Source organism: Pinus tabuliformis, chromosome 8 (genome assembly GCF_031772625.1).
Source record: "Pinus tabuliformis cultivar Carrire ecotype Pingquan chromosome 8, CPIR1, whole genome shotgun sequence".
Taxonomy (NCBI): domain Eukaryota; kingdom Viridiplantae; phylum Streptophyta; class Pinopsida; order Pinales; family Pinaceae; genus Pinus; species Pinus tabuliformis.
The window spans coordinates 2069629500-2069640564 of NC_142294.1; the positions used below are offsets into that span (position 1 = coordinate 2069629500).

An 11065-nucleotide genomic window follows, 5' to 3' on the forward strand; every position below is an offset into this window, starting at 1 on the left:
TGCTTCTATTGATGTGGTAGGTGAATTAAGGATGTTTGAGGATGGATGGAAGGGTTATGAGATGGTTGGATGGTGTGGAAGGCCCTTGGGAGTCTTTTGGTGACTTCTTAGAGGTTTTCCATCAAATCGGCCTCAAAACAGGCCATTTCAGCAAAACCTACACGATTCCCTATAAACCTATAGGATAAAGCCGAGAGAAAAATGTGAGGTGTTGGAGGTGATGGAAGGCCTAGGAAAGGTGTGTGATGGGTGGAATGGAGTGGGAGAAAGTCTAGGGTCACTCAGAATTCAACATCAAAGATAGTAGATGGTTGGATTCACTCAATGTGCTTGGAAGAAATTCTATGAAAAATGATGAAAACTAGTGAAGGTGATGGTGAAAACAAGGAATGGCTAAGATGGATGGAGTGGAAGGTGGTTGTTGGCTATGAAGTCTTAGTATCCTCCTAAAGCACCTTCTCTGCATAAAACATGTATATCTTCCGAAAAGCTATGCAAACAAGAAACATTTTCGTAAACTAGAAAAGCAGAATTAATGATTAATTGCCTACACTATGCACGAGGAAAGTTGCTAAAAGAAATGAAAGCATGGATGAGATCTACTGTAGAAATGAATATGAAAAAGATGAAAATGGAATCCTACCTTTAAAAAGTAACCAAATACTAATGTAAAGACAACAAACACCAAAAATCATAAAAGAACTAGAAATCTATGTTTTTGGGACTGCTTAAGGGTCCCTTCCTCAAGTCATGATCCCAGAGGGAGGAAGTGAGGCTGAGACATCTGCTGAAAACCTTATGGCGATCCCCTGCTAGCCTGTTACTGAAGTAAGGCACCAATGGAAGCAAACTAATAAACAACCAATCTAATCTACATACTTGTAATGGAAATGCATCTAAAAAGAAAATTAACAATGAAGCTATGAAACTACACTAAACATACATATACAAGAAAGAGGAGCCTTGGCTACTAGGGTTGGGCCCTAACCCAAGAGCTTCAGCCCTCTGAGTTAACTCAGTGCTGGTTCAAAACAAAACTCATTCTTGTTACCAAAAACACAAATTACATCAATAGAACTTTCACAAGTTTGGAGATCGAAAATAGCTTAGAGTTTTACAATAAAAATATGAATCCTAATGAGGCTCTAGGCCTCTCTACTTATACAAATGAAGTCCCCAATGACTTCCTTAAAATCAGGGAGGCTCAGCTCCCGAACTCGAGATAAACTAGCTCTTTGTCTCTCACCTGCTTGGCTGCGTTCTAATCCTCATGGCTTGGTTGCTTGCATTCTGAGCCGGTGTGATGGATGGAGGAATATTCAAATAGGGGATAAGTAAATGAGAAGGATTTACCTCCTACAATCCCTCTCCCTTATTTGATTCGAGTTTTAACCTTAGTATTTGCAAAAATTCCTAGATTTCTCCTTCAATCGTGCATTCAATGCATATTAGTCCAGTAGGCATAATATCCAACTCTAAATCATCTCATAAACAAAATATAATAAAAAACATGTAATAAGTTGTGAGAAAAGTTGGTTTGACTAAGCTAGGAGGTGAATCAAGGCACATATAATTACCCAATGATGAGGCTCATCAGAATGCATGACCTAATTGGTGTTATGATAGCTATTGTGAGAAATATACATTGGTCATTCTTGTTAAACCTTAGATAAGTTTCATATCCCTATGTTCATATATGCATACAAGACTTGTAGGTTGCATGCTTATCATGGGTTTAATGGAATTTCGATCATAGTTGGGAGGGGTTAGGTCAAGTCCTTGTTCAAGTTTTTGGTTTAGAAGATTTGTTTCTATGTTATTCATCATCTCTTGAAGTTTCATTGAGTTCTAGGTAGAGGCCTGAGTCCTAGCCCTGAAAAAGTGGCTCAGAATTCAGGGTTGCTGACACAAAATTGACTAAAAATTTCCATAGTCATTGGGAAGCAGAGCAACTGGAGGCTTACAGTCACTTGGAGACCTTGAAAAGGGAGTGACTGAAATCCTAGGCAAGTGAAAAAGAGAGTTAGCTTAGGGGTTGGACACTTGGAGGGGTTGGGTAGCTCCTAAAGGTCCTGTAGCACCTGAGGGAAGTCAGTAAAGTCTTAAGTTGTCGACTCCATTTCCTCAAGGTCATATAGGAGGTTGAGTCTTATCATAGTGACCCTCAGCTCATGTTTACCCTGAGAAAATCGATGAAAGTGGGTAAATGTGGGAGGAGGCAGTTACATGATGACTGATAACACTTGACCTAAATCACAGTAGCCTTTAACATTGTTAGATTTTTTGACCACAAAGTTTTTAATAAAAGACATTTAGATCACAAAATGTCTTAATAGTACACCCTATCACCATTTATTTTACGCCCCTATCGTTAAAAAAATATTATTATAATATAGAAATAAAATTTTTAACAATTATACTCAAAATTATTTTAATAATAAACAACACCAATAATCTATTAGTGATTTTCTATATATAAAAATAAAAACGTATAACTAATTTATTAATTTTATTTTCCATTATAAATTAAGTGAAATGTTGAGTGAAGAAATGTGAGAACATTTTTTATTTTATTGTTATGATATCATTCTTTCTTTCATAATTAATTATTTTTAAAATAGCTCTCGAGAAAGCATGAAGAAAGCATAAAAATGTTATATGGTATAAAAGTTATTTTGAAAAGAGTATTTAAAAAGTATTTTTAGTGTTAATGATTTTTTTTTATGGTTAATAATTTTTGATTGATTTTCTATATATTTTCCATAAATTAGTATAAAAAATATATTTTATTTCAATATCATTTTAACATTATATTAATTTTTATCATTTTAATAATATTGAGAGAGAATCTTATTCTACAATCATGAGGTGATGTGTAAGTTTGTTTTGTCTGTGTCTTTTTAAAATAAAAATAAAAAGTAAAAGTTATGTTTTAAATAAAAAATAATAATATCGGTTATAATTAAAAAAATGAGTATACTTTAAAATAATTAAAAGTTAAAAAAATGTGTGAATGAGATGTTTAAATCTTAATACATTTATGTCTATATCAACTTCATATATCTATATATGGGAAAAAAATTAAGTTTTTATGATTAATTTTTTTAATTGATCTTATATATTTTATTTAGCATTCAAAAATACAATATAGACAATGAAAAATAAAGCATTGTATTTTGTACTCTAAAAAAAATTACACCTAAAAAAATTGCATCCTTATCCACCAAGATAAATCTATTATGGTATATTAAAAAAAAACCTACTTACTTTTTAACATAATTTTCATAACCCTCCGATAAAAGAGTTCCTAGAAATTTATATATCTTTACAAATATGTTTTACTGTTATATTCCAAGTTAAGCAAGGAAGAAAAAATAATGGATATCAAATCATCATTTCCTAAGTGGTGTATCTCTATAGATATTCCCGCGTTTTACAATTTATACCATTTGAAATAATATATTACACTTTACATATATGATGGAAACAACAGGAAAGAAAATTTGTATTTTTTTGGTGACATATATATTGGATCTGTCTCTATACACACTCACGCGTTTTACGATTCATATCTTAAAAATAATATATTACAATTAAATATGATGGAAAAAATAGGAAGAAAAATGTTTAAATTTGCTAGCGCTTCAGAGAAATTGCGCGCGTATTGTAAAACCCAAGAGTGATTTGTAATTTTGTACGTCTCATTGTCCAGAAGTTTTGAATACGAGAGGGTTTTTTGAATTGTTCCGTGTTGGTAAATCCCCATCCCTCAGATTGCCAATAGATACCAGGGATATCTCCATTTTGGCTTCAATCGGAACACACGCGATGTTAAATTTACCAGAAATGGTGCGAACCTATCAGTATGCGCTCACAGTTCCATGCGTTGAATTATTCGAAGCTGCGTGGTTCTTGCTCTTTGAAATTTCTGGATATTTGAAAATTATACATAGAGTATAATCGTATGCACGTCGGTTTCGTTTAGGGTATAATAACGAAGTCGTCTTCGCGGACGTGCAGACGTGGATTCTTTTGATCTCATTTCTGCTAATTAATGGCTGTCATCCAATGTAAATTGGACCTTTTTGTTAGATTGAGTCAGATTCGTGGAACTAACCCAAATCATTCATTATTTTATATATAGGGGTGTGCATGTTTTTAATCAAATGAAGGCAGTTTGTTTTAGCTTTTTTTCGATTGACAAAAAAGGAGGTGTGCATGTTTTATGTCAATACAGTAAGCCAGATGCTCTGATCTTTGAATTCCCAACTAAGAGATTGATGCTCTGATCTTTGAATTCTCAACTAAGAGATTATCTGTAATTCTACTGAATACTGTATCAATTATGGGCTCAAAGAAGCCTTTGGAGTTTGTTGGGTTAGTCATTTGGGTAATGTTGGGTATGTGTGCAAGCCAAGGATCAGCTCAGCTTCGTCAGAATTTTTATGCTGCAACCTGTCCCAATGTGGAATCCATTGTAAAGAATGTTGTTAATCAGAAATTTGGGCAGACGTTTGTAACGGTTCCTGCCACACTGCGGCTATTCTTCCATGACTGCTTTGTCGAGGTAAGGGATATATATTGCTCGGAGGGTTTTATTCAAAATAATGAATTCGTGTTTTTTTTAAAAATAAAAATGATAACCCTCTGTTTTTTCAGATTTGCTTTTCCTTAGTGATGTTATTTTGATGGCAGATTTTGCAATTTAATTAGTACTGGTATAGATTCATCTTAAATACAGTTCTAACATGAGCTAGCTAAGAGGATCTGATTTTTTTATGTGCAATTTTTTTTTATGAATCTATATTATTTAAATATTTTCTATGGTTATTTTTTTTAAATTTTATTTGTGCTAAGCAAAATTTCAACTTTAACTAACACAGTTACATATCATACTGGGCTGTAGAATGAAACTCTTGGCTCAATCAAGTAAAGTTTAAATAATTGACTTTGTTCCATGAGAACAAGATGAACTAAATCTACTTTACAAAACAAAATTCCAATAATTAACTTTAACTTTGCTCCGTGTCCATTAGATGTACTAAATGTTGAATCTAATGTTAAATTCACTCAGTCTGCTTATGTTGATGTAGAAAAGTTCAAATAGTTGACTTTGCTCCATATCTATGAGATGCATGGAATGCTCCATATCCCTCAGATACATGGAATCTGAAATATGTAAAAACAAAGTTTGAATAGTTGAGTTTGCTGCATGTCTATTAGATGCATGGAATATGGAATTGATGTAAAGATGCTCTGTTGAGGCTAGTATTATTGTTAACACACATGAGAATATATAGTGTTTGAGCAATATCAGTTACAAGATTAATGAGGTGAAATGTCTGATGCTTCCTTTGGGTCTGCACAGGGATGTGATGCTTCTGTGATTATTCAGTCTACTCCAAACAACACAGCTGAGAAAGATTTTCGGGACAACTTGTCACTAGCTGGTGATGGATTTGATACTGTAATGAAGGCCAAGCAAGCTGTAGAAAATGTGTGCCCCAGCACAGTCTCTTGCGCTGATATCCTAACCATGGCTACTAGAGATGTTGTAGCCCTGGTAAGTGATCCTGATTATAATAAAGCTTTCCTTCTTTTCAGCGTAATCATAGAGGAGTTAACAGTCTTATAGGCTAGGTGCAATATGTGTCGACCTTCCATAAAGGATTTACGTCATGTAGTGTTCCATGATTGGTGATTTTAAGACTTCTAATCCTGTTACACTTTGCTGAGTTGTGTTCTTCTTAATTTTACAGGCTGGAGGCCCCAAGTTCAACGTAGAGCTTGGGCGACGAGATGGGCTGATATCCCAAGCGTCCAGAGTCGATGGAAACCTGCCGAAGCCTTCGAATACTCTCAACCAACTGAACTCTCTATTTTCAAAGAAGGGCTTGCGTCAGGTGGATATGATAGCTCTCTCTGGTAATTAACTGCGATTCTTACATTCGCAATTGCCCTCCTAATAGTTCGTTCTTTCTGTTTCTTTTACTGATTACCGTCTTTGAATTTATCAAACATTCAGAGCATTTAAAAGGAACTGAGTATTGAACTTTCCAATAGTTTAAAAGTTCATGTTCAATCTTTTCAGTTTTTTAACTGATTACCATTCCTAAATTTATCAAACATTCAGAGTATTTAAAAGTAACGGAGTATTAAACTTTCTCATTTATTCCCTTGTTTGCTTTTAAAAAGTTTATGTATTAAAATGAATTTTTATTAAGAATAAATATTATAATGAAAATTGATGTATCGGATTTTTTTGTTATAAAATTGTATATGTTTTATTTTTATTTTTAATTTTTAAAAATGAATTTAATATCAATAATAAATAAGCTACAAATGTTAATGTGTATATCTCTCTCCATATATCCAAAATGCATTATTTTCGTCTGTTGTTTGTTCTTTTGTTGTGGGTTGTTCTTTTGCTTAGGGTTCCAAGATGAAAATGGCTGGTAGTTTCATCCCAAATTCTGTCTCATAATATTTTTGAGAGGCCTGGTTAAACTGGACAACCATTTCCATGATTCTTAGCATAAATGAACATTGATAGTATACAGTAAACAGCAGTTAATTTGTAAGAGGTGCAGCCTAAGTGGAGATTTTCAACAGTTCTTGAATACTTATTTGTTTAGCATTATTTCCAATACATTATTGTACCTGGATCTTTGGATCTGTTGCCTTTTTAAAAGGATTAAAAAGCCCATTGAGATTTACAATTCAAATTTTCGATCCATAGATTTGAAAATGGTTCTCAAAAAACCTAGGATTTGAAATTTTATATATTCAATTAACGAATTTTTTTTGTATAGTAAACTTTACTACAATCTTATAAATTCAAACATAATCAATAAACGTTGAGACTTTTCATAAGAAATATGAACAAAATTAATGTTTTCAGCTGGTAGGGCATTTTTATATTCATTCCATATTTTGAAATATTTGGAAATCTGATTCTCCGGAAAAGGTTAAACAATTGTTTTTGTTCACTGACATATTTTGCCATCAGCAAACATAAGTTCAACATAGTAATGAAATAAGTTCAAGATAGTAATGATTTAAATAAAATAAACAAAAAATAGTGATGATTTCTATATTGAATCTTTTGTGATCCATAAAGATTTACGGGAGAATTTTTTTGGCCAAGCTTTTCAAACCAACAAGTATGATTCATCATCAAGACATATAATAATGATATAAATAAAATATATAAATAATAGCATGTTGTTTTTGGTGTTTTTACATGCATTGCTGGGTGGTAGTGATCTCTCTAGAAAAATACTTAGTAACATTTTTTTTTTTTTTTTGGGGTGTTTTACCTGCAATGCATTGCATTCGGTTAGTAATGATCTCCGAAAAAAAATCATTTAGTAACATGTTTTTTTGGGTGTTTTACAGGAGCCCACACCGTGGGATTTTCTCACTGCAGCCAATTTGCAAACAGAATCTATAATTTCAGTCCTCGTAGAGCTGTGGACTCAAGTCTGAACTCTTCGTATGCCGCCCAACTCCAACAAATGTGCCCCAGGATCGTAGATCCGACAATTGCCATCAACATGGATCCCACAACTCCTCATCAGTTCGATAACGTTTATTACAAGAATTTGCAGTCCGGCGAAGGACTCTTCTCATCTGATCAGGTTCTATTTACAGACCTACGCTCACAGAGCACAGTGAACACATTTGCACAGAGTTCAGCAGCGTTTAATACGGCCTTCGTAAACGCCATGATTAAATTGGGTCGTGTGGGTGTTAAGATGGGCACACAGGGCGAAATAAGACGAGAATGCAGCCGCTTTAATTGATCCCACAGGCCTGCGTTATTGTCATCATTGATTAATTTCTTTAACTCCTTTATGGCTTAATTTGTTTAACGAGTTGTGGAAGCTTGTGCTTCTTTCATTGACTTCCATTCTCAATAAGCGCTGTCTGCCGGACTGGATTATCTCATTGGAGCAGCCATTCAGGGCCCAGGAAATTTGAGGATCAATCGCGAAGGAATTGAATAATAACTTTTCTAATAAAATATTTTATATATTTCGATTTGAATGGTTTGATAAGCAAGTTTTGCATATAAATGAGGGATCCAGTTTTAAACCTGCATATAAAACCTGTCAAACGGTTAAATTTATCATAATAATTTTAAAATTCCACTCTCCCTATGGAAGAGATTAAAAGAAAAAAACAAAATTAAGAGGATGTGAGATTGGCAAAATTAATTATAGTGCTTATATTATCGAAAACAGTGGCAGATTTTAATATCTATGTGTAGATGAGCTTGGAATTAGTATTAGTGTTTTTATAATAGTTTAATTATTTAATAATAATTATGTTTGATAGGCTTTTTTGTTTTGGAAATAAATTCTTAATTTTTACTTAATATTTTTAAATATTTATAAAAGTATACACAAATCAAAGATTAATATTTATCTCTAAAATAATTATACATTAATTTTTTTTAAAGTAAAGTTTTTGTTAGGTTTTATAATACTAGTGATTACCCCATTAGTATTGTAGTTGTATTCTTTATTAATATTGTTGTGCCCTATTGTCCTCATATTGTTATCACTGTGCTCTATAGAATCCCTCTATTGTTATTTTTGTGCCTTTATATTATTATTATTAGGTCCGCTCGGTTTATTGTGACTCCTTAGATTCCTATATATAAAAAGGAGGTTTTGTCATTTGAATCATCAAAGAAGGATGCGTAAGCAGGCTTGACCACCGGGAAAGGATGCGTAAGCAGGCTTGACCACCGGGAAAGGATGCGTAAGCAGGCTTGACCACCGGGAAAGGATGCGTAAGCAGGCTTGACCACCGGGAAAGGATGCGCAAGCAGGCTCGACCAACGGGAGAGGAATAATATCGATCCGGATAAGCAAAAATTCTGCCCGCCGGATCGACCTGGAGAAGGGCAACCTCTTACTTAGAGCGAGCTAAATTCGATCACCAGCATTCCTATCTGCCAGCAAACAACCAGCTCGCCATGCCAGAAAGAAAAAGGATTTGATCCGGCCGCAATAAAGGACAGGAGTCTACCTCCTATTTCTTTTCTCTTTCAAAGGTTTGTTGCAGGATATTCCGGCATTCTTATTCCAGAACATTTCTTTTCGGTAGCCCTTTCAGCTCTCTAAAGAGTCCGGGCGAGCAAGAAAACGGAGGGCAGTAAACAACGCTGATAAGGCAGCCGGATAGATCGCCAACAAACTTAGCTTTGAATAAGATCAACAACGGGAAGAGTAATAAGATCGACCTGTAACCGTGCAGAAAGAAAAGCTATCCCCGATCTCCTTCAACCTGTTACTACTACTTATCAAATTGTTCCAGAGAAAGCCTTTTATTAGAGTCGAGTGCCCCATCGTTGCATCTCCTGCTCTCCAGTGGTATCTTCCGATTAGGGGCCGCCGGACATGGTCTTGGCTCTCACTCTTGAGACCGTGGGAAGGAAGAGATTACCTGCTCCCGAGCAAATGGCAATAAATGGGAGAAGAAGGGAGAGATATCGCCTGGACTAGGTCTCTACGGAGGTGTCTTGTAGCGTTGACCTTTCTTTCGCCAACTCTGAATGTTGGGGAAATTCTTTGATGTTGTGCCTCAGCAAAATATTCCAGCCAAGTAGGTCCATTGAATACCCGAGTCAGCAAGTGGATGAAGGTCCTAATTCTTCCGGTTCATAAAGCAGGCGGTTCACTGTCGCCGTCTACGTATAAAAGCTCTCCAGGGATGTGGAAAGTCATTCTTTTTCGATCTGAGAATCTCATTGAAAGCGCTTCGACCTCGTGTTAGGTAACTAGAGATAGCATAAAGAACTTAAGGTCTTGAACTCCGAATTTCTATTTATTCCCCTCTCCCTCTTGATCAAAAATGCCTTCCCGGGATAACGCTGCGCCCCATTTAGGTAAAGGTTGAACCTCGACGCGAGCCCACCCTCCGTTTTGCGGGTGGGGCTGGCTGTGGGGAAAGAACTTATCTGGTGGGGCCCCTCCTTCGACTCTGGATTTATGCGATTATGAATTTCACTTGACTTTTTTGATTCCGATGCGACTTATCCTTCTGGAGCTGACGTAACAAACTACGCAAGCCTCCCGGCGGAGCCAACAGAAATCCTATCCGAATGCGAAAAATAAGAGGCGGTTTCATCATGGTGGTATACCAGCCGCCTGTTTCGAAACTTCCAGTTCCAATCGGAGCATATGGATCCGTAAATAGATTTGTATTTATAGTAGCTTTAGTTGTGCTCGTCGTTTCTTGAATGGATAAAAAGTATCTCTTTTCGGGGAACATGGTCAACCAGAAACTATTATGTCCGCGATTCTTTATCCACCACGATCTTTCACGATGCAGAAAAGAATCCAGTTTTCCATTCTCATATGAGGAAAAGTGGATTGGCAACAGGTCGATTATGGCACGAAGTGATTCATCATGCTCGAACATGAATGGGTTCGTTAAGGACGGTTTATAGATCATCAAATTACCACAAATGGAATGAAAAGTGGGTCCATGTGAATGATCAATACCCCGCAAACCACAACGCTCCTTCCCCATATGGAGTTCGGGACCCAAAGGCAATCGTTGAGTAAACTGTATCTTTTCCGTGCTAGTTGACCTGAGCCGCGCCATTACTGCTGGGGCTCGGCCTCCGAACCGTACGTGGGACGAGTTTTTGCCTCATACGGCTCTTCCCATGGGGCAAGTAAAGTAAAGTAAAGTAAGGTAAGGATGCGTAAGCAGGCTCGACCACCGGGAGAGGATGCCCCCGGCAGGGCTCGACTGTTAAGGAGAGGTCCGACAGGGCTCGACCAACGCCCCCCCACCCAATAAGTAAATTGAAATTTCTTACTCGACCATCGCCCCCCACCCAATAAGCATCAAGGAACTTTAGTTGCTCGACTCTTTTTTTTACTTATTTGGGGGGGCAAATAAGTAAATTGAACCGGCAACGGGGCTCGACTGATAAGGAGAGGAACTTTAGTTGCTCGACCCCCACCCATGAAGAGATTCATTCTCACTAGCAGCTTACGACCTTATATGACTAGCTTACGCCCTTACCTGGCTAACTAATCTG

The 11065-nt window shown here is 36.1% G+C and overlaps 1 protein-coding gene across 2 annotated transcripts; it reads left to right on the forward strand.

The window, feature by feature from the left end:
- Positions 1–4249: 4249 nt before the first annotated feature.
- On the forward strand, positions 4250–7932 carry LOC149244778 (peroxidase 51-like). Of its 2 annotated transcripts, none has more exons than XM_089368074.1 (4): positions 4250–4567; positions 5369–5563; positions 5760–5925; positions 7399–7932. In XM_089368074.1, exons 1-4 carry the CDS (start codon positions 4346–4348, stop codon positions 7803–7805), a joined length of 990 nt encoding a protein of 329 aa, XP_089224200.1. In that variant the 5' UTR covers positions 4250–4345; the 3' UTR covers positions 7806–7932. The 2 variants fall into 2 exon arrangements, with proteins under 2 accessions (XP_089224200.1, XP_089224201.1); XM_089368075.1 differs by having other exon boundaries at positions 5369–5554.
- Positions 7933–11065: the final 3133 nt, after the last annotated feature.

Coding starts and splice junctions, on each gene's coding strand:
- LOC149244778 (XM_089368074.1), top strand. CDS start 4,346: ATGGGCTCAAAGAAGCCTTTGGAGTTTGTTGGGTTAGTCATTTGGGTA. Junction 5,564..5,759: donor CTAGAGATGTTGTAGCCCTG/GTAAGTGATCCT, acceptor TTAATTTTACAG/GCTGGAGGCCCCAAGTTCAA. Junction 5,926..7,398: donor GGATATGATAGCTCTCTCTG/GTAATTAACTGC, acceptor GGTGTTTTACAG/GAGCCCACACCGTGGGATTT.